Source organism: Peromyscus leucopus, chromosome 9, assembly GCF_004664715.2.
Source record: "Peromyscus leucopus breed LL Stock chromosome 9, UCI_PerLeu_2.1, whole genome shotgun sequence".
In the NCBI taxonomy this organism is placed as follows: Eukaryota; Metazoa; Chordata; class Mammalia; order Rodentia; family Cricetidae; genus Peromyscus; species Peromyscus leucopus.
The window spans coordinates 73,569,367-73,594,348 of NC_051070.1; the positions used below are offsets into that span (position 1 = coordinate 73,569,367).

Consider the following 24,982-nt stretch of genomic DNA (forward strand, 5'->3'; position numbering starts at 1 on the left):
GCCAGCTAGTTAGTGTCTGACTGCTCTTTGTCTTGATCTGTCACTGTTCTGACTGTCTGACTGTCACTGTTATGTTCCATGTTCTGTGTTTCTGTTCGTGATTCTGTGTTTCTTCCTCTAGGAAGCTTGAGCTAACTGAATCTGAAGGCAGAGGTTTGCCTGGTGAATATGCTAGAGGCACTTCCACTGCATGGGTCAGAAGACATCCTGGACTCACTTGAAAGAATCAACTAGGTCCCTTGGGTTGAAATGGGACAGAGATTCCTTTTGGTTGAACTGGCACAGAGAGTCCCTTTGATTGAATTGGGACAGAGGGTCCCTTTGGTTAAATAGGAACACAGGTCACTCCTGTTGCAAAATGGAACTCCCCAGGAAGACCATTGGTGGTGGGGAAACTGACAATCTTTTTAACTCTTCACTGTGGACCAAGGTCCTTGCTACCAGTTGAGTTCCCTCAACCCATTCCTGTCCTGATACTGCATCGAAAAAATTGTGCTTTTGTTTCCACAGACAAAATATATGTTTTTTGTTCATTTGGACCCTATGGACTATAAATATTTATCATCAATTACAGAGGTTGGTTACAAATTATCATTGGTTAGGGCAGGAAAAAAACTACTTCTAGTATTAGATGTTTCATGTAGGGACAGGTTTCTGTATGTTGATGTAAATTTACAGTTATTTTTGTTGTGATATATGAATGTTTCTGTTCAAAATATTATAGCTATACAATATTCTCTAATACTGAAGTAAACCACAAGAAGGACCTTGATAAAAGTTTTCATGTTGTCTGGGAAATAAGAGAGAAGGCAAGAAATTGGAATAATGAAGAAAAAAAAGGAAATAAGAAGTTGTTTAAAGTAAGGAATGCCTGGCTGAATCAGAGGAGCAGAGATAGGAACCTGAGGGTGTATAGTAAGTTGTAGAAGGTCAGAGGGAGTATGAAATTTGACCAAGTTAAGTTAATTCTATTGTGTTTTCTTCATTTAAAAAAAACAAAGCTGATGATTTTTCACTTCAAAATGTTTGTATTGGGAATAGGATCATGCTCTTTAAAGGAGAAAGGGAAAATGAGGTCCCATGTCAGACTTATTTAAAAATATAAAAAAATAATTAAAAATACAGGCTAATAATTAATCATCATGTCACAGCCCTCCAGGTTACAGGGTTCTGTATGATTAGTCTCCTATGAAATGCAAGACTAAAGCTCTTAGCTATTTAGAGTTTCATACAAAAGTCCAAACCTGCTTCTTACAAAGTTTTCAACATCACATCTATGGTCTGTAAATGAAAATTGCTGTTTAACTGCTCCTATAATGTCTATGGATAGGAGGAAATGCTTATAAGATAAAAACAAAACAAATGAAGAACTTTGGTCTGCAAAAAGCAATACTCTTACAGAAACCATTTCAGAAAAATATAACTCTAACTTTATATTTGATATAAGGAATGGTTGTCATCACACCTAGAACAGCAGAACTGATGTAGACTATTATATGATGATAGAAATATAAAGGTAGATTTGGTACAACATATTGTATATGTGATTCAACTATGGTTTAGAATATACTCTATGTGGTGATAAAATTTAAGGTTATAAAGGTCTATTCAGATTAACAAAAGCTGACTTAGAGATTTACACCTAAGTACTTACATCTTTGCCAAATGCTCAATTCTAAGCTTCCAAAGAATTTAGATAAATGGGAACATATGTTTGATAAGTATGATATTTATTCTATAATGTAATTTCTGGTCCTCTAAAAGGGTCCTTTTCCCAGGGTTGGACATTTTGGCAGGTGCCCCCATGGCTTATCAAGAGCAGTGCTGGCCCCCAGGCTTCCTCAGTCCCTGCTCACAGGCCACACCCCAACTCACATGCCCTTTTTCTCCTGTTCCCATTTGGCCTTGGGGATTTTGCCCTTGTCAATATTCCTTCCCTTCTCCAGAGACAGTCTTAGCAGTTTGCAACAAACTCATTCCATTTTCACCCTTAAAATGGCTGTTTTGATTTTTATTATTTAGCCCATTATCTATGATTAAAAATTTTATTTTGGTATTAGAAGACCTTTAATTCAAAAATAATTATTTTTAGGGATGAACCTGACAGGAATGGAAGGAAAGTTCCTGGTCTTATGTAAACAGCTAACTTGTTGTAGATATTTAAGGGACACAAGTTAATAGTCATCTTATAAATGATGAAGTTCTTTAATTATAGTTATTCTAAGTACTAATATATTACTTACAGGTATAAGCCTTACTTAGTCCCCTGTAAAGGTTTTCAAAATTAAACTTAAGACAAGAAATAAAGTTTTTCTATTAAGATATACCTATTAGATAGACAGTCCTCAAATACTTCAGAGATGTGCAGATTATGGCATTTAACATGTTTAATAAAAAGTTTATCATAACAGACAGAGACTCCCAACTCCTAGCAATGACTTCTAGGATCTCCAAAGAAGATGTGGAACAACCCGATGACTCTACCCAGATTGATGATAACATTGACCACTGGACAGGATGACCCAATGCAACACCTGCTGTCAGGACCTGGTCCAGACTATGGACAAGAAGGACACTGGAGAATTAATTGCCCCCTTTTGCCTAGACAGTAATATTGGCCTTCCCCATGTTCCTCCTCCACATTAAAAACTCTTACCTATGGGTCTGGAAGCTAAAGACTGATGCTATCCTGATACCTCTGTTTCCAATGATGTGAAGATGGCTGGGATGGAGCCTGCAATGGCTATCTGGTATGGACTAGTTTCTGTCATTTTTAATAGATTCAGAAGCTACTTTGTCAACTGTTCTGTTTACTCAGATATAATAGGTATAATTTATCCTTCTCAGATCTCTGGGGATATTGACTGTAGCATTAAGAGCAATAAGCACTCAGTTTCTCAGTTCTCTTTGTAAATAAAAATCAGACCACAGACCTCACTACCTTAAAGCTACTAGGTTTATTGGTAAGAAAAGGCAGACAGACTTGCCTTACTCACAGGCTTCACACTAGGAGATAAACAGATTCAGACATAATTTTCCACTGGGGGGATATGATTTGAGATGACAATTCTCAATAATGACTGGTATGATCTGATAAATGATTAGATAGGAGAGAAAAATATAAAAGTCAACATAAGTTTTGAGGACCTAAGAAAATGTTCTAAGACATGAATTTTAATTTTTTTTTGGTTATCTTCCAAATATATACATAGAGATGTTTCTCATCTGGCCAAAGACATTTTTGTCCAATCTATGCCTGGCTCTCTGGACAGAAGGAAATACATATGCTTTTAACTCAAATCTGTAGCTTTCGCTGGGACTCAAAGGAGTATACCCCTACTGTTTTACAGATATCCATTATCTGTTTTTTCTACAGTATGGATTTCAACATAGATTGATAATATTAATATATCTAAAACTTTTATACCTTTTTATACAATAAGAATTCATATAAGTTTCAGAAAATCAAGAGAGTCATAAAACTTGGATCTATTTCTCACAGGTCAAAAGGACTCCAGATAAGTACAATTTAAGTTTCCTTACCTATCTATCTCTGAGGATGGTATTTCTCTGCCCTGGTCATGGGGGTCTTCTCCTTCCTCAATTACTAAAACTATGCATCTATGGATATAAAAATTAAATTTTAACTTCTTTCTCAAGTCTACATCTGTCTCAACAGATTTCCACTTGGCTGACAGACACATCTGAGCACCTGTTGGTGCTGACTACAACCTGTTCCAAATGATTACAAGCCCTGGACTTGCTGAAAGCTGATATGGACCAGTCTGGATAATTTGATTGCTCTCTGTCTCTACAGCTGGTTTAGATAACCATGTGTTTTTGATGAATTCCCCTTTGTCTAGACTTTGGCTAGCTTTCAGTCTTTCTAGGCCCTGACAACAACATTCAGTGTCAGCTGGAAGTAGTTACAGAAAAGAATACATTGTCCAATACACCCTGCCCTTAATAGACTGAAATGCTGAGTCAAAGGTAAACTCTCTATACCCTAGGACTGACACTATTTAAGATCATGCATGTCAGGTTACCATTCATTCTGCCTAACCTCAGGGCAGAACTACTAGCTGAATTTAATAACCAAAGATTTCTCTTCTCCATACAAGTTTTATGTTAGCTGCAGAAACATCTTTGGCCTTGGCTGTGTGCAGTCTACGAGAAGGCACCACCTCCTATGGTTCATGCCAGGGGACCTGGACCTGATGATTGTCAAGAGGCACAGGAAAGAGACCTTGGAACCTGGTTGGAAGGGACCTTACACAGTCATCCTGACAATGCTCACAGCTGTCAAAATGGATGGGGTCCCCACTTGGATTCACTATTCCCACCTGTGAAGCCTATGGATCCACACACTGATCCTGAGAACTATGCTCCAGAGGAAGTCAACCATGGACTTTGGAGGGCCATTGCATACTCACAGGACCCTCTAAAACTGAGAGTCTAGAAAGTCACCTACCCAGCTAAATGATGAGCTTGTTCCTATGCTTCCTTAGTACATGCCTGCCAGGGGGATTTCCAGTCAAGTCACCATGGGGACCACAACCCCTGCCTACCCTTTAATTTCACATTGAAGGTCATCAATGCTGGCTCAGGAAAGTTTCTGAGCTGAACTTCCTATGCAGCCCATTTAAGGACCTAGTTTCCTGATCTATACTTTGTTTTGGGAATGTTTTATGGTTGGACTGAGATATCTGATGTTAAGGTACAAGAAGTCACCCGTTTTTGTTTTTGCCTTGGATGTGATAGAGATAAGGCCAAGATAGAGACCTATAGGGGAAACATCAACTTTCTCTGCTTCATAGAGCTATGTCTCCATGGGTCATACCTGGTGGTATGTCCCAAGAGATGGAGACTCTACAAGCCTATAAACTTAGAAGAAAAGCATGTCAAGGATTTGAGATAGTGCACACTACTCCAGGGTGGAATGAGAGGGCCAGGGAGCCAGACCAGAGTCATGACAGGCTCTCATAGTAGCCCTGACAGAGACATGGTAAAATATAGATTGAGAAAATTGCCTATGTATTATTTCAATGGGTGATGTACAAAATATTGGCACAGGGTAGGGCTATTTATAATTCCCTGTGGGAGAACCTTCCATTGATATCACTTAACATGCTGAGAAATATAAGTAGGCACTCTGAATGCAAATTTTTCTGTTTTTTTTTTTTCTTGTAAAGGTATTGTGAAGAAACAGCCTTTTAAACTGATAACTATAAGAGGCCATTCTTTAGATAATGGAGAAGGCAAAGGAATTCCAGACTGCAGAGATGCCTGCTGGCTGAAACACCTTATTAACTGCTCTTGGATGTGTTACCATTCTCCATTTTCCAGATTTCTTTTAATAACGAATACAGGAGAATTCTAAAGACTGGTTGATTCTTCTATACCAGGTATTCTAGGGTCTGCAGTTTTTCTGATGTTAAAGGCCATTGCTCAACCCATATAGGTTTGTCCATGAACCATTTTAAAGTCAGGGCTGTTGGTGCAGTTGAAAGATCAGCAGCTTTTGTGCCCTGTTCTTGTACAACCTGAATGGTCAGTGACTGTTCTTTATACCTTCAAATATTTTTACCCAGAAACATATGTTAATTTATGGTTTGTTTCTGAGATTGGAGGAATGCTATTATGAGTATTCCATTGCTGTAATAAATCATGTCCCCATAAATTCATTGCTATGTTAGCCATATATGGCTTTAACTTTTCTCTCTGTTGTTTTGGTCTTATACATTTGACCAATCTCATCCTGTGTTTTCCCTGAGATAATGTTCTAATCCCTAAAAGCTGAACATTTACCTCTTGAAGAGGCCAATTTGGATGCCAAGATTCTGGTGCAATTATTGTTACATCCACATCTGTGTCTACAAAAGCTTCAATGACAACACCATTTATTAATATTTTTATTTTTATTTTTGGTCTTTATTTATTTATAGAAGTTTGCCAAAATATTTTCTTTATGATTTCTCCTGAATTTTTCATTCTCTCTTCTATAGCTGTTCTATCATCCAGAAAAATATGGTTTCTTACAATAGGCATTAGGTTCTTTAATTGCTCTAGGAAGGAGTTTCCTCCATGGTGACAGGAAATGACTGAACTGAATTTGACATGGGGGCCTGAAAGAGGCCTCTCAAGGAGTTTCCCAATGGCAAAGGGTTATCTTGTTGATCTTCATTCATTAGTCCAATGTCTGCATTTGCCACATCTTCTGCAGATCACTCTAGAAGGGAGGGGCATTCTATTGGGATTATTCTTAGAAAAAAAACATTGTTTCTACTAATGCCTTATTTGAAATCCATTCTTAGGTGATCTTGTTTACTGTAATTGAGACACCTGACATTTTGATTTTTCTTCAACCTCTGGAAATAACCTCTCCTACTGAATCATCCTCATTGTTATGAGGTTCAATATTGATTGTATCTCAGATCTGTTCCTCCAAGGGTGCTGATCTTGCCTTTAATGGCCCAATTACCCTTTTACATTGTGCATTAGCATTTTCAAAAGCCAGAGATTCAATTATTATATCTCTAGTTTCTGAACTTGTAATCATTCTCTTTACTGCTGAAGTCAATCTTTGTAAGAATTTAGTGAACATTTCTTTTGGACCCTATATAACTTTAGTAAATGACTCAGTTTTCTTTCCTACCTCTTCAATTCTGTCTCAAGCATTCAAGGCTGCTTTGTGGTATAAAGCCAGGGTGTGGTCATCATATAAAGATTGTTTTTGCACATTAGCATAATCTCCCTCCCCAAGAAGTTGGTCTTGGGAGATTTCCATACCTCTAGCCCTACTTTGTTGTTCAGTGGTCTCATTTTTCCAAGAAGTCCTCCATTGTAATTGAGGACCAGCCTCCAAGACTGCTGTAAAGAAATCTCTCCAGGCTTGATGGATAATTCTACTACAAGTTGGCCACAAGTTTAACATCTGCTTCATAAAAGATAAATGCATCCCATATGAGATTATCACTTCCTTGAATCTCCTCAAATCTACCATTTGCACAGGAGTCCATTTAGCCTTTACACAGCCTAGGGGATATCTATCATTTGCCAATTCCTGTAAGATTACTGTATAAATTAAGATTGGTTGTTTGAAAACCTTAGGCTGTTCCTCTCTAACCTTATAAGGCAATGCTGACATTGGTTCTCCTGTAAATCCCTCTCTCTAGTTCTGAATATCTCTATGATCTGTTTTAAAAAGTTTTTCTAAAACTTTTATCTTGGCACTCATATTTCTTTTTAAAAAACAACTTTTTAATGATAAAATAAAAATGTTCAAACAGATAATATTTATAATTGATTTTATGTAAATTCAATCTAAATTAATTATCCTCTAATTTAATTGTTCCATTATCAAACCATACAGCATATTATCACACAGAGGCCTGAGTTTCTCCATTATAATCGTGTTTACCATTTTTTAATGTGGGAAAAAACTTTCTCTTTTAACTAATTCCTCCCTTTAAGAATTCCCAATTGTCTCACCAAATCTGCCAACCATGATGATAAAGATGTGAGGCTGTTTCTGCATAGAACAGTAGAAGTCCAAGTGGGTTTTCAAGGCAGCTACCAAATATTTCAGGAGCCCAAGCAGGGGGTCCATGGAGAGCCCACAACCACCAGGAGAAAAGAAGACAAAGAGTCAGCCGTCTGCATGGGGGGAATCTGCAAAAGTGGCTGACTCCTGTGGTATTTGAAACCCAAACACCTATGTAGAAGTAACCATCTTATTAAATAAGAAATATGGAGCCAATGCAGAGATGAAAGCCCAAGAGGTCAGAGCTAAGAGCCTTACCCTTCACTGCTGCAGCTACCTACTTCCTGTGTGTTTGTCTTTATATAGACTTTCTGTTCTGCCTTCTCATTGGTTGTAAACCCAGCCACATAACCGCTTCATCACTGCCTGTCTGTACAGACCTCCAGGTCTTTTATGATTGGTATTGAGATTAAAGGTGTGTGTCTCCATGCTGGCTGTATCCTTGAACACACAGAGACCCACATAGCTTTGCCTCCCAAGAGCTGGGATTAAAGCACCACCACCATTCAGCTTCTGCTATGGCTTGCTATTAGCTCTGACTCCCAGGCAACTTTATTTATTAACATACAAATAAAATCACATTTCCGTACAAATAAAATATCGCCATATACCTATGGAGTTTGCTGCAGAGAGCCTGCAACAGTAAAAATCCCTAAAGAAAGGAAAATCTAGCCGGTAGGGTAGTGACTCCAGCAGCATGTGGATGCAAGCCCATAGGCAAGTGGCTTTTTAATAAATTTGTGCCCTACATTGGGTACCAGATGTAGCATGAATTCTAATTGTTCTTAATAATAAAAACCCAGAGTCAGATATCAGGGTTGAAAGCTTAAAGATCAGAGAAGCAGAGCAGCCAGCCACTAGAAAGTCTTTTTTCCTCTAGGATTCCTCGGACTGAAAGGGCTGAGCTCCTGTTTCTAACCCACCTTATTACTTCCTCTTTCTGCCCAGCCATATCTCTTCCTGTTTACTCTTCCCAAGTACTTGGATCAAAGGCATGAGATCCCAAGATCTGGGATTAAAGGTGTGCACCACCACTGCCTGGTCTCCAGTGGCTATCTCTGCACTCAGATCTCCAGGCAACCTTTAATTGTTAGAAGACAAACAAAATGTCACCGCAATGTCTTTTCAGAACAAAGAGACCAGACACCAATAAAAACAGGCTGACCAGGTGCTCTAGCATTTAAAAAGGCCTCTGATACAGTCTCCTCAGAATTTTGTATCCAGAACAGCGTCAGACTGCTGACTGAGGTCATCTAGCCTCACAGAATACTATAGTTATCATAGATTTTCTCAGGGTCCCCCAAAGATTACCAATGCCTCCAAGCTACAGAAAGTAGTCTAAAGAACTACACCCACATTCCCAAAAATAAATTATGAATGTTTGTCATTGTTTAGGGGTTTGGTAACATGTTGTTATGGATAATGTTCACGAAAAAGCCAAATAAATGAGGTTAGATTCAGGGATCTTGTTCTGAAAAAAAAGGGGGGGGGCATAGAAATTATAGGATAAAAGGGTAGATGTTTAAATTTACTTTAATCCAAAAAACTGATAATCTCAAAATATTTTACATTGATATGGATTTTAATTTATTGATACAAATTTAAAGTCAATTTTGTTGTACTATATATATAGTTTTACTCTTGCTTAAGGTATTATGTTTATGCAGCTGTTAAAATGTAATGTATAATTAAAGATGCCGATTAACAATCATCTATAAAAGTCAAACTTATACCCATATTAGTTATGTTTTCTAGGTATATAAAGATATAATTCAATTAGATAGTTAATCTTCCAACACCTCAAAGACCAACAGAATGTGGCAATTAAAGTGTTTTAAGAATTTAGCCGGGCGGTGGTGGTGCATGCCTTTAATCCCAGCACTTGGGAGGCAGAGGCAGGCAGATTTCTGTAAGTTTGAGGCCAGCCTGGGCTACCAAGTGAGTTCCAGGAAAGGCGCAAAGCTACACAGAGAAACCCTGTCTTGAAAAACCAAAAAAAAAAAAAAAAAAAAAAAAAAAAAAAAAAAAAAAAAAAAAGTTTTAAGAATTTAGACTTTTCTCAACAGTGAGACATATCTGCTCCTGGCAACACCAGTTACTTCAAAGAGGTTGATGGGCATCAGAGAAACTCTTTATGGAGTTTTCTTTCAATGTAGCAATGCTAGTCATTTGGGCAAGAAACTGCTCTTGCCTGGACTGCTTGACACTATGTTGTATAAGCTGGACATGCAGGATACATCTAAAATAACCACTACAGTTTCCTAACAAAAAGAAGAATGGTCTTTCAGGGTTCCTTCTTCACAGAAGTAATTGTTGGACATTCTGCAGGACACAGAGAAAAGTGACTGACAAACTTTACCAATATAGGCAGGACAGACCTTCAAATTTCCTGCTTCACTGAAAAGTCTGTCACATATTCTAGGCCTGCAGGCTTAAGATGGATGACCCGACATTACAGAAGAACTTTGGGTGACTGTCCAAGCAGCCAGATGTCTCTGACACTTCTAGAGTTTTGGAAGTCGCTTGCAGTGCACTTCCTGTTTACTCAGGTAATATTAAATCCTTCTGGGGTTTTGGTGGATGTGAAGACTAGATAGTTATAGTTTTCCTTAGTTATGATAAAGGTAAATTAGATATGAAACCTTAGATGCACAAAAATAGGATAGACGATATAGTATTTTCTTACATTTTGCCAAATACAAATTGACTAGATATTGTGGTGATACTTTATTTGTGCTCAAATAAATAAAGCTCACTTGGAGATTAGAGGAAAAATCCAGACACTGTATTAAACATAGAAGTCAGGCAATGGCAGCACATACCTTTAATCCTAGCATTCAGGAGGCAGAGATTCATCCAGATCTCTGTGAGTTCAAGGTCACACTGGGAACAGAGCCAGGCATAGTGGCACATGCCTTTAAATTCCAACACTAGTTAACCATAAAGGTCTGGAGTTCTGTACAGACAGACAGGAAGTGACAGAGTTGGACTGAAAGAAGAAGTGATATAGCTGGGTAGAAAGAAGAAGTGATATAGCTGGGTAGAAAGAAGAAGTGAGATGGCAGGGACAGAAAGGATATAAGCATGAGTATACAAGAAGTGGCTTTCTCTGATGGCTGAGGAGTTGTTGAAGTGAGGTTGACTGTGACTTGTCCTCTTCCTCTGATATCAGTTTACACCCCAATACCTGGCTCCAGGTTTTCTATTAATGGGACCTTTTAAGATTCATGATACAAGATACTGTAACTGTAAATCTTGCTTGATAACTGTTTTGTTACATGCAATTTTACAATGTTGAAGTTAAAACCTTTCCTTTTGCTTAGACAAAATGGGTGAAATGTTGTGGGATGCTATTTCTGTACACTGTGAATATGTGTTGCCTCTCACTGGTTGATTAAATAAAACTGTTTTGGCCAATAGCCAGGCAGAATAAAGTTAGGCAGTACAATGAAACTGACGTACAATCAAATGAAAAAAGGGTGGAGTCAAGGCAGAGGCTAGCCAGCCACCAAGGAAGCAAGACATATAGAAAATGAGGTAACAAGCCACAAACCATGTGGTAAAGCATACCTAAAAAATACAAATTAATTTAAATGCAAGAATTAATTATTAATAAATTTGAACCATCTGTCAAACTTTTGTAATTAATATAAGCCCCTGAGTGCATTTGGAAATGGCTACGGGATGACACAGGACAGAGAAAAGCCTCCATTTTCAAAAGACCTTTTTAAAGCAGTCATTTGGAAACCTACAACTATAAAATTTTCCTCAAATATATATGTACATTTGCAGTTATAAAAAGAGCTAAAATGGTGTCATCCTATAATGGGATGACAAAACACCTTCTATACACCATAGATTAACAAATAAAAAGCACAGTAACAGGAATAGGTTACTTCTTTGGAGTTACTGGACACCTCAACATTAAAGGATAAAGTGATTGCTTTCATTTAGTCACCAGAACATGATGGTAAGACCCTATTGATAGAAACACCACATATTTGAGTCAAAGAACATTGAGAAATCAAGATGGAACTGACCTAGAAACTTCATTCCTAATGGCTAGCTTTCATTGTACAGGTAGGTGCTAGTCATGCTACCAGAAGAGAAACAAATCATCAATCTAACACAGCTGTGATGTCTCTGAGGTACAATAATGGCCAGCCTGGAAAGACTCGATCACAGATGCAATAGTGGCACAAAGTCATGGGAATAACCAACCACTTTCTTGTTACAGCTAAGACCTGCTCCACAAGGCAAAACCCATACTAACATGGTTATCAAGCCAAGAACCTGTATCTAGTCAGATTCTAAGTCCTATAGGAGAATTCTATCACCTACTATCATTCTGCTAAGTGGATATAATATTAAACTGATTCCAAATAAGTTAATGTTATACCCACAGATTAGTGCATTTCTCAGCTTATATCAGAGAAGCTACCTTTTTCAGTAGTTTGTATCTAACACTTAGATCCACAACTGGGCAAGATGCAAAAAATAATAGACTGCGGAATTCTCCTCCCTAAATGGCAACTCTATATCACACCCTCTCCTTCAAAGCCTCATGAATAATTAGAGACAGAGAGGGTAGAAAAATTAAGAGACAGAGGCATGGATGACTATAAAGAATAGTGCTTCCCAGATACAACAGGGCAATTGCATGTATGAGCTTGCAGTGGTTGTGATAGCATGCAAAATTCCTGTGTATTAAAGCTGGACAAAATCCTAGCATGGAGAAAGAAGTTGAGAGTGAAGTCTATTCCCTATCTTAGGAGCTATTGACAATTGATTGCTGCTAAAAGAGGGATAATCAGTTTCTTTTAAGAGTGTGACACCTGGTAATGGGATTATCCTTGAGTGGAAGGCCACACATCCAAGAATATAGGGACAATACAAGTTGGACTTGATGGGTTTAAAAAAATGGACAAAATTTGGGTATATAAGAAAGAAGATCCGGTAGGAGTTAGAGTTGTGAATAAGATCAAAATACATAAAATTCTCAAAGAACTAATGAAAAAAAAATGTCTTTGTTAGGGTTTTTTTTATTGCTGTGAAGAGACACCATGTCCATGGAAACTCTTATAAAGGAAAACATTTAGTTGGGGCTGACTTAGAGTTAAATGGTTTACTCCATTACCATAATGCCAGGAAGCATGGTGACATGCAGCATACACAGTGTTAGAGATGTAGATGAGAGCTCTACATCTGGATCTGAATCAGTAGCAGCAGGAAGAGGGCTTGACACTGGGTCTTTCTTGAGCTTCTGAAACCTTAAAGTCCACCTCCAGTGACACACTTCCCCCAACAAAGACACACCTACTCCAAAAAAGCCACACCTCCTGCTAGTGCCGCTTCCTGTGAAATGAAAACGGGCCTATAGTGGGCAATTTCATCCAAACCATCACAAGACAAAGAAAGAAATAAAATGATGAAAAAGAAAAATATTACTTTGTTAGGGATGAAGAATTCATGAAGCTCCATGACCCCAAATTGCAGCTTCTGTGCACATTGCTCTAGAATGACCATAGTCTGATCCCATGAGTATCATCAAATCTGGTAAATTTCCCACAAGGCATGATTCTACAGTGGGAGTATTGTAATTCAGGAGCTTTGATTGCAAAGAGAGAGAGAGGTGACTATTATGGTAATCAGAATGTATGATTTTTGATAAATCTTCAAAGACCCATCCACTACTCCCCCAGTAAATCTCTTCCTAGAAGGGAGGAAGATCTGTCATCATAATCCACAACTGAAGTCAACTTGTCACAAGACCAACAAATAAACTTCTGTAGTACCAATACCACCTTATCCAGGGTTTAGTGATTATTTGACAAGTACCCAGAACAGGTGTGGTGAGTGACAGGTGGACTTAAAAATTGCCTCTCAAAGGCCCACAGAAATCCACAAAGATACCCCACAATAGATTGCTGGCAATGGTCGAGAGACAGCCCGAACTGTCCTACTCTGGTGATGGGATGGCCAAACACCCTAATAGCCGTGGCAGAAATCCCATCCAAGGACTGAGGAATCTGGATCCAGAGATCCACGGCTAAGCCCCAGGTGGATCTCCGGGAGTCTCATTAGCGAGAAAGAGGAGGGTTTATATGAGTGAGAATTGTTGAAACCAAGGTTGGATAAAGCACAGGGACAAATAGCCAAATGAATAGAAACACATGAACTATGAACCAAAGGCTGAGGGGCCCCCAACTGGATCAGGCCCTCTGAATAGGTGAGACAGTTGATTGGCTTGATCTGTTTGGGAGGCTTCTAGGCAGTGGTACCGGGTCCTGTGCTCATTGCATGAGTTGGATGTTTGAAACCTGGGCCTTATGCAGAGATGCTTGGCTGAGTCTGGGAGGAGGGGACTGGACCTGCCTGGACTGAGTCTACCAGGTTGATCTCAGTCCTCGGGGGAGGCTTTGCCCTGGAGGAGGTAAGAATGGGGGGTGTGCTGGGGGTAAGAGGAGGGGGTTGGAGGGGGGAGAACAAGGGAATCCGTGGCTGATATGTAGAACTGAATGGTATTGTAAATTAAATAAAAGGAAATAAATAAATAAATAAATAAATAAATAAATAAATAAATAAATAAATAAATAAATAAAAATTGCCTCTCAAAAGACCTCTATGTGATTAAGACCCAACAAAATGAGTGACTTCCTCTATTCCTGGGTGAAAATAAGAATCAGAAATTAAGACACAATACCCAGAGGACAGAAGTGAGCAAGGGAATAAGTAGTAGAGAGCTGTGTCCTGACACTGTTCTCTAGAATAAAAGAATCTTCAAAGAGCAAAGAACATGCCCTGCTTAAAATCCCAGGATCCCACAGAAAATACTCCACTGATCTTCATGACAACATATTTTTGCACTTTCTCTTCAAGTTGGGTGTTACGAAGTCAGCTACCTCTGCCCTCAGAAAATCCCGGAAGAAGCTGTTTAAGATGTTTCTCTTGATAGTCTCGCTTCTTATTCAAGAAAGAAGGTAACATAGTGGTTAGTTAAGGAAGACGGTAAAATAGAATTGATGAATCTATGCCCCTGAAAAAAAGTTCACACTTCACTTTGTCAGAGTGTCTATGATGTGTCAGATACAGACACAGTGCCTCCACCTTGTCTATCCACTTTGTCTCTCAGCACACTTCATAGTAACCCTCTCTGGAAGGCATTATTATGTCCACTTGATATTAGAGGAAATTAAGAGAAGTAAATATGTGCTTGGTAGAATTTTCCTTAATTGTGCTACTTAAGTGTCATAATCCAAGCTGGAGTCTATCTTCCAAAACAGCACAGCCTTTAGGATACAGGATGGGCATTCTTGGGAGTTTCATTTTCTGTAAGCACAATAGAAAGCGCTAACTAGATGTCAGGCAGTTGACAAATAGTATTTTTCTAATTCTCAAAACACACTACATTGGCATTCTCCATCTTCGAGAAGGGGAAACCAACACATGAAGAAGTAATAACTTGTCTAACATATACAACACACAGCAGCCTGGCCCTTTACCCAAATGGTCTAGCTTTGGAAGTTCTGCCTTTCCACACATCCTTTTCAGGCCAGTGAGGCCATAGGATACAATGACATATTTTATTGTGAATGTTAACTAGTTAAAATGTAAAGCTTAATGTTCTACTTTGTTTCTGTGACTTAGCTTTAAGGGGAAAGAAAGTAACCATGAAAAACACCCAGGATATTAAATTATCATCCTGAAGTCCACACAGGCCTGAAATCCTGCTTTCATGTTCCATTTCCTAGGTCACAACACAAAGTGGCCCAAACCAGATGGAACTGGGCAGTTTACAGTAATATGTTAGCAAAGGAAATTCTTTCTATATTTAAACACCAACAAAAATTGAGTAACAGCAGTCTAATGAAAACATTCTCCATCAACTCACATTTAATTTTATTAACATTAAAAGCTTTTACAAATTTCCCATTTCGTAGGACAGTTTCTTAAGGTTTATTGATGGGAAATTACTCTGAGAGAGAGATGTCATAACAACATACCATATTGCATATTGTCCTTATAAAAACACAGCTCCCACCTCAAGCAGATAAGAAATAATTTACTTTATGTGAAAGCCCATAGCCTGGAAACACAAATGCAGATTTATGAAAAGGACATGTTACTCTCTGAAAATGCTTATGTGATATTTTGTTGATTGTATCATAAAAAGTCCTAAATTCATTTATTTATCAATTACATTTTTATCAGATGCTATGTGAATTTTAAAGATAATATTTTTTCCTCCATAGCATTAAAAAATCTCATTCCTAGTGTCTGGTAAACACTGGCTGAGAAACCAGGGAAACAGTCTTTAGGAGAGAGAATTAGTAAATCCCCTAAGGAATCAATCTTTGAATTATATCAAATTTACCAGCCTTTATGATCTGGTTCTGACTTCTCTTTTATTCCACACTGCGAACTTGACATAACATTTACCTGTGATATAATGGAAATATTATGTCTAAAATTAAAATAATCAAAACATAGTATAGCCTGAAGAAGTAAAGTTAGCAGTGGGGGAAACAGACATTCTTTGCTTAGATTGTATGTTTCTCCCTTTGTCTACAGTAATCTGCACTATGTGAAATACTTTGATGTTTAGAGTGTTTGAAATGATTTGTTATCCTCTAGTTCTAGTTTGACTTATGAAAGTTTGGTTCTAAATTTATAAACTCATGAAGAGTGACCAGTTCTAAGGGAGATTTACAATAATATCTAAGTTACTGTAATTCTTATTTGTTATTGATAATTTTAAGTATCCTGTTGTATTGGTATTATATTAGATATTTGGGGATATTTAAGCAGAATTCAGATGTTACAGCACAACTTAAAATACTTGTTAACAAAATTGTATTAACCCATGAAACAAGGATAGAAACAAAAACAGACGTATAAATCAAGATTCCATAGGCTTTTGTAACATAATCAAATTTTATTTATTATTTTCTAATTGGAAAGGAAAATTCAGCTCTAATAGGAGTCACTTTGTATTATTTTTTATTTGCCCTTCCTAGCAAATATTATTATTAAAGTTTTTAATAGCAATTAAAGTATTAAATTTCATGTAATCAAGAAATATGGGCTCTCAAGTTGTGAAAAACCATTGTCAATGGGAACTGTTTTATACAATTTGTATAGGAAAGAGTCATGTTCACCTTTGAGTATTCCTAAGAGTCAAAGTTCCTCTGAGATGGCAGAAGTCTGAGTGTGTCATAGGGTTTCCCAGAGCCTTGACTTCACTGCATCTTTTACTGTATCTGCTGCATTTATCTCAGACGATTTTAATCCATTTTTGTTGTTTTTAATTATGTGTGTGTTGGAAGTTGAGTATATAAGTGCAGGTATCTGTAAGTGCTTGTTCCTCCTGAAGCTACAGGTAGAGATGATGCTGAGCCATCTCTCCTACCCCCACAAATGAACATTTATAACAGTAATCTAATTAGTTGGGCCCAGTTAATATTTTTCCTTCTTTCTTAATAGAAAGTTCATTTGGTTTTATCTACAAGAATTTGGACATAAGAAAGAGGTACCCCAAAATTGGATTCCTTTTGGAAGATTTTAAAGTCTTTGTCAATTTAAAACTAGATTTTTATTCAAGTTATTTTGAATAAGAGGGTAGTGAAAAATTGAATCTTTTACAATATTAAAATGGGTTAAGTGAGAAGAAAGCACAAAATTATGACAAAAATATGATTAGTACAAGAACATAATGTCCTTATTTATAGTTTTATTAAGTATAAGAATATATAGGGCTGTCAAGATGGTTCCTTGGATAAAGGTGCTTGCTGCCAAGCCTGGTCACTTGAATCTGATCTGTGGGGAACTAAATAATGGAAGGAGAGAGCCAGTTCATGTAAGTTGTCCTCTAATCTCTACATGTGCATTGTGGCATGTATGTACTCACACATGGACACAAGCATGCACATATATGTCCACATACATTAAGTAAAAACATAAATGTAAATTCGGAAACAAAATTAGCATAATTTTTTATCATTTAGGAGCATGTCAAAGAAAATTCAAAATATTTTAGACAATTTTTTGAAACACTAAATATAAAAGTATTTAAGAATTTTAAAAAATTGTAGAAATGTTGCAAGAGTGGTTTTGACTTTAGCTCCTTGGAGTATTGAGCTGTTGATGTAATTGAAGACGAATATCACCCAGCTTTTCTGAAGTTTATGTGTCTATGACATGAAGACATTGACACAAGTTTAAGGTAAGAAATACAAATCTAAGAGGTTTTTTCCTGAAATTTTGTAGCATAGGAAGCAGTTAGATGAACCATATAGGGTTGTTTTCCTGTTTATTTGAGGAAGCCTTTGAAGTGGGGTGTTTTCCAATCACTGAAGTTGCCTTGTGTTGAATCTTGTTTGTTAATCCTTTGTCTCCTAGCAGCTCACTGTGGAAATTGTGTAACCAATTGTCAACTTTTCATTGTTTAGAGGCCTCTTTTAATAGTACATGTCTCCCTGTAATACCAATGGTAGGTCCAGTATCCTTGTATTTTATTTTTGTGGAACACTAAGTAGTTATTTTATAAGGAATATCCAACATTTACCAAAATGGACAGATCTTAGATTCAGCCTAATTATGGGATTGTCTTTGACTAAGGAATCCAAAAACTTCAGTCAGTTCTGAAAAGTATCATCATTTATTGATTTAGATATAAATCTAGAAGTCTAAAGATCAAAGACATGCTGAAATTTTGTATAATATGCAAAATTTTACAAATATGTTTAAATATTTAAAGTATTTATTAGTTGATTATTTGGGAAATCTATACACATATATAATGCATTCTGTTTACACTCAATGGCTCACCTTCTTTATCCCCCTTTCTTTTCAACAACCTCCTTCTTATCAACAAGTCCTCCTACCACAATGATGTATTTTTGTTGTGTGGTCCACTATGATTAACCAGAGCCACCAATGTGGGGATGAGTGTAGAGCTATTGACTGGAACATGAACTCCATCATTGAAGACAAGGACTTCCTCTCCTTGATATTGAGTTGATGATGAGTAAACTATTTTGTTTCCTGCCTGAGCAAAACTTAAATTCCCTCAGCTATTTCTAGGATATTCAACAATTTCTGGTACCTTTATAGCTCACAGACAGATGAAAACCCTCAGCAGCACCAGTAACTCCAGCACCATCACTGGCTTCATCCTCCTGGGATTCCCCTGTTCCAGGGAAGGGCAGATCTTCCTCTTTGTGCTCTTCTTCATTGTCTACCTCCTCACACTCATGGGCAATACTTCCATCATCTGTGCTGTGCGCTGGGATCAGAGATTGCACACCCCCATGTACCTCCTACTGGCCAACTTCTCCTTCCTGGAGATCTGGTATGTCACCTCCACAGTTCCCAACATGTTGGCCAACTTCCTCTCTGACACCAAGGTCATCTCCTTCTCTGGGTGCTTCCTGCAGTTCTATTTCTTCTTCTCCTTGGGGTCTACAGAATGCTTCTTCCTGGCAGTCATGGCCTTTGACCGCTACCTTGCCATCTGCAGACCTCTACACTATCCTGCTCTTATGACTGGGCACCTCTGTAACATCCTTGTGATCAGTTGCTGGGTGTTTGGTTTCCTCTGGTTCCCCATTCCCATCACCATCATCTCCCAGATGTCCTTCTGTGGATCCAGGATTATAGACCATTTCCTATGTGACCCAGGCCCTCTGCTGGCCCTTAGCTGTTCCAGAGCCTCACTGATGGAACTTTTCTGGACAATAATAGTCTCTCTACTCCTCTTTATTCCTTTTTTCTTCATCATGGGATCTTATGTGCTGGTCCTTCGAGCTGTGTTTAAAGTCCCTTCAAGAGAAGGAAGAAGAAAGGCCTTTTCCACTTGTGGGCCCCATATGACTGTGGTTTCTCTTTTCTATGGCTCAGTGATGGTCATGTATGTGAGCCCAACCTCTGAACATTCAGCTGGAATGCAGAAGATTGTGACTCTGTTTTATTCTGTGGTTACTCCACTCATTAATCCTGTAATTTATAGTCTGAGGAACAAAGATATGAAACATGCAATGAGGAAGCTTTTGAAAACAGAAAAATTAGAATTTTAATCAAACAAAACACTTACATTTTAGGGTGTAGGTATATACTATGGAATATTATTCAACCACAAGAATGATTAAATTGTGTTATTTATAGCAACATGGATAAAATTAGAGAGCATTATGTTAAGTAAAATGAAGTCAGTCATATAAAGTCAAATACTGAAAGTTCCCATTTATGTGTAAAAAGTCAAATAATGAATAGGACTAGGAAGTGTGAGGAGAAAGAATATGATTGATATTTACAAGGGGTACAGTTGGATAGTTACTCAACATCTGTGTTTGATTTTGGAATAAGATAAATATGTCTGACACATGTTAATTCTGTTTCACATAAGATTTTGTGTGTCGAGATTTTGAATGTTCCCAACTTTCTGGAGCACATTACTGTCAGGGACCAGCTCCTACTTTTATGACCAGGGTACCCTTGAGAATGGAGAAATAGAAACTATTTAGATAAAAGAGATACCTACACCATGAGAGAAAAAACAGAAATACAGGATAGCTTTGGAAGGGTCTGGGTCAAAACCCATCAGCACCAATTTTTACTCAAAAGGGCTTTTTTATAACAATGCCAAGGAGTGAGGCAAAAGACCTCCCCTTTGCTAGATACAGCCAAGTGTAGACCCTTCCAAACATCTGGTACCAGGGTCCATAGCCCAAACATCCTCTTATGCAGTCCTGCTGGGTAAAGCCATTAGGAAACCTCCTTGGGCTCCAACATATTACCCATTGTGGGATACCTTGCTCGGTCTTGATGCAGGCTTGGTCCTGCCTGAACTGAATGTACCAGGGTGTGCTGACTCCCTATGGGAGCCCTTACACTTTTAGAAGAGAGGATGAGGGTGAGTGGGAGGGGAGATGGTTGAGGGGGAAGTGTGAGGAGAGATGAGAGGGGGACCTGTGGAATATCATTAGAAAATAAAAAAATACAATAAACATTTTAAATGATGCTGAAGACAATTGTCTTGAGACAATATGTGTTGTATTCATGTATCAAATGTTACTCTGTACCTCACAAATGTGTATAATTACTGCAACAATTAAAATAAAAATATAGATCCAGGCATATTGGAACATGATTATAATCCCAGAAACTGAGGAGTTGAGACAGGAGGATCAGAATTTCAAGGGAGCTTGGCTACATAGCAAGATCATGTTTCATAAAACACAATAGAACAGTATGGTGGTTCATGCCTGTGATACTTAATTTCCTGTTGCTGTAGTAAACACCACAACCAAAAACAATTTAGGAAGGAAAGGGATTTCTTGGTATACAGATTATAATCTATCATTCAGAAGAGCCAAGACAAGATCTTAAGGGAGGAAACTGGAGGCAGGAACGGAATCAGAGTCCATGAAGGAGTATACTTGCTGGCCTGTTTTCCATGGCATGCTCAGCTTGCTTTCTTTTGAAACCCAAGACCACCTGCCCAAGAGTAGCACCACTTAGAGTGGGATTGGCCCTCCCATATTAATCATTAACCAAGAAATGCCATATAGACACGCCCATAGGCCAGTCCAATTGAGGCTAATCCTAGGTGACTGTAATTTATGTCAAGCTGACAAAAACTAGCCAATACATATGACCCCTAGTAAATTTGACACACAAACACAAACAAGAATTTATTGTTGCCTTTGTAGAGTTATAGGAAGTGTTTTTTCATTTTTTTTTAATTATTTGAAATCTTTGATAAATTTATGGTTGTTCTTTTAAATTCTGTATCATATTAGCAAACACATCTATAGGACTATGGGTTTGATGGGGGAGGGGACACTGTTTTGACCATGTTGTTTTGTTTTTTTTTTCATTTGACCTAGGCATGAGGACATCTGTCTTTTTGTGTGTGTACAATGTGATAATCTGGCCTTCCTTAGATTTTTTTCCAGGGTAGGAGATGTATGACCCGAGATGGCTCAGATAAAGCTAATGAATGACCTGTTTGAGTGGACCAGGAAAATATAACTCCCAAACCACAGGATTTTGGCTAGCCCAGGCAAAGTGGTTCACAAATGAAGAGGGTGCAATTGGAACAAGGCTTCTGGGTTTGTAGATGGAGGAGGGCTGAGAGAAGGAGGAAAGGGAAGGAGCAACTTACTCAGGAAAGGTGGCTTATACACAAAGAAGATTCACAGGCTGAGGCCTGGATCCAGAGCTGTGGGTTCACAGATCAGGAGTTTCTTTTCTGATCTTGTCTATTTGGTCTTCTGTGTGCTTCTTGTATCTATAAAAGTAGTTGGAAGTTTCCCTGTGTCCCGGCTGGCTGGCAGTCAGGACAAATCTCTCCCATTTGCACCCCCCAAGTAAACACACAAAGGCTTATATTAATTATAACTGCTCGGTCATTAGCTCAGGCTTATTACTAACTAGCTCTTATGCTTAAATTGACCCATAATTCTTATCTATGTTTAACCACATGGCTTGGTACCTTTTCTCAAGTCTGCCTTGTCATCTTGCTTCCTCTGTGTCTGGCTGGTGACTTCTGACTCAGCCCTTCCTTTTCCCATGATTCCTGCATATTTCTTTCTTTTCTTTTTGCTTTTGAACTTTTAATTTAACTACATTTATCCCTTCCCTCCTATGTGTTCTCTCTTTCAAATATGTGGCCTCTTTTTCTTTGTATTAATTACTATTATGTGCATGTATATTCCTAAATATAACCTGTTGAATCCATATAATACTTCTTGTCTGTATGACTTCAGAGCTGACCATTGGCCATGGTCAACCTATTGGTGTGCCCTTCCCTGGGGAGGACCACCTCTTCCCCTCTCAGCTTTATTCAGTTATTTATGTGGGGTCAAACCTTGTGAGTTTTTCTCCATCCAGTTTGGCATGTTCATTGGTATCATCCTTGTTCAGCTCACATTTGGGTTGTCATATTGAGGAGATTTTATGAGTATATCTTCTGCTGTTACTAAGAAACACAATGTCACAGCAAACTCCCTAATCCTGTGGCTCTTACAGCATGTCCAGTCCCTCTTCTGCAATGTTCCCTGAGTCTCAGGTACAGGACTATTTTGAGGATGTATACATTGGGCCGGACCCCATGACTCTGAATTTTGATTGGTTGTAGTTTTCTGTAGTGGTCTCCACCTGTTGCAGAAGTTTTCTTGATGAGAGGTGAAAACCACTCTTTTTTTTTTTTTTTTTTTGGTTTTTCGAGACAGGGTTTCTCTGTGTAGCTTTGCGCCTTTCCTGGAGCTCACTTGGTAGCCCAGGCTGGCCTCGAACTCACAGAGATCCGCCTGGCTCTGCCTCCTAAGTGCTGGGATTAAAGGCGTGTGCCACCAACGCCCGACGAAAACCACTCTTATTTGTGGGTATAGGACAAATATTTATAAGTTGTTGTTAGGGAATATGCAGGTTTAGTAAATTAGTTGTTGTAGATTCTCCTCCAATAATCATGATTTTACTAGTAGTTAGCCAGGTTTCCAGTACCAGTCATGGTCTCCCTATGTAGAACAAGTCTTAAGTCCAATTAGAATGCTGTTGGTTACCACAAAGGTATTTCCACAGTGGCTGCACCAGTTGGCTACCCCATCAACAGTGAATGTGGGTTCTTTTTCACCCTTATCCCCTCCAGAATGTGTTGTCCTGACTGGGGTGGATAAAATCTCAAAGTTGTTTTGAATTGCATTTCCTTAATTGCTAGAGATTATGAACACTTTTTGAGATATTTTTAGCGGTTTTTTAATTCTTCTTTTGAGGATTCTCTTCATGTGTCCTTGGTCCATTTTTTCAAATAGGTTATTTGTTTTTGTTTTTTTAGTTCTTTATATATTCTGGATATTAATCTGCCATCAGATGTATATCAGCAAAGATTCAGTCCTATTCTGTGGGCATCCTCTTTTCCTGGTTGATTGTTTCCTTAGCTGTGCCAAAATATTTTAGTTTCATGAAGAACCACTTGCCAACAGTTGACCTTAATTCTTGAGCAACTGAAGTACTATTCTGGAAGCTTTCCTACACTGATATTATAGAGAATGCTATTTTTGTTTTGTTTTCTTCTGGTACAAGGGAATCTCCCAGAAATCTACAAGAATGGCCCCACCTAAGACTCCTAGTAATAGTGGATTTGTGCTTGAACTGGCCATCTTCTGTGACAAGATTTGAACATAGCTCAATTGTTATCAGAGAAGTTTCATCCAGCAACTTATGGAAACAGATGCAGACCACAGTTAAACATTAGGCAGAGCTTGGAGAGTCCTTCAGAAGAGGGGGAGAATTGATTGTAGGAGCCAGAGGGGTCAAGACTACCACAAGAAAACTCACAGAATCAATTAACCTGGGCTCATAGGGGCTCACAGAGACTAAATCAATAACCTGGGAGCCTACATCTTACTGACCTAAGGCACTCTGCATATCTGTTACAGTTGTGTAGCTTGCTCCTCTTATGGGACTCCTAAAAGTGGAAACAGGGGCTGTCTTTGACTCTTTTCCTGACTTTTGGGACCCTACTCCTCATACTCATGGGAGATCTACCTTTTCCTAAACAGAAATGGAGGAGGAGTGGACTGGGGTAGGGCATTGGGGAACTAAGAAGAAGAGGGAGGGGAAGCTGCAGCTGAGATGTAAAATAAATAAATAAATAAATAAATAAATAAATAAATAAATAAATAAATTTTTTTAAAAAAAAGAGGCAAAAATATGTATGGTGGTGCACATCTTTAATCCTAACACTGAGAGTTCTGTGAGTGTGAGGCCAGCCTGGTCTACATAGTGAATTCCAGGAGACCCCAGGCTACACAAAAAGCCTCTGTTTCAAAAAGAAAAAAGAAATGGAAAAAAAAACCCACAAGGAAAGATGGATTCAGGCAAAAGCTTCTATCATGTCTTCAAAGAATAATTAGCATTAACTATCTTCATATAAATCCGTAAGACAGAAAATTAGAGAACATTTCCAAATTCTTGTTACAAAGCCAGTATTAACCTGATACCAACACCACATGAGACCCAACCAAAAAATGATTATTAACCAAAATCTCTGATGAAAATGGAGGCCAAAATTCACAATAAAACACTTGCAAACCAAATTCCAGAACAGGTGTGAAACACTATTCACCATTATTAAGTCAGCTTCCTTCCAATGATGTAGGGATGGTTCAACATACATAAATGAATAAATGAAATCCACAAAATAAATAGACTAAAAGATGGAAATTACATGGTCATCTCATTAAAGGTAGAAAAGACTTTTGGCCAAATCCAACATTCCTTGGTGATAAAAGTTCTGAGGAATCTAGGAAGACATGGGCCATATCTCAGCATAAAAAAAAGTCATATACAGGAATTCCACAGCCAACATCATCCTGAATTAAGACAAAATGAAAGCATTTCTGAGACTGAGGCAGCATGCACAGAGCATGTGCACTA

General features: G+C 38.1%; 1 protein-coding gene across 1 annotated transcript; it reads left to right on the top strand.

Annotated features, from left to right (window-relative positions):
- Positions 1-18,666: 18,666 nt before the first annotated feature.
- LOC114695994 (olfactory receptor 11G2-like) lies at positions 18,667-23,891 on the top strand (the record flags this gene model as incomplete). Its single annotated transcript, XM_028873512.2, has 2 exons — positions 18,667-19,597; positions 23,854-23,891. Coding segments are annotated over exons 1-2 (969 nt in total), but the record flags the coding sequence as incomplete, so codon positions are not given.
- Positions 23,892-24,982: the final 1,091 nt, after the last annotated feature.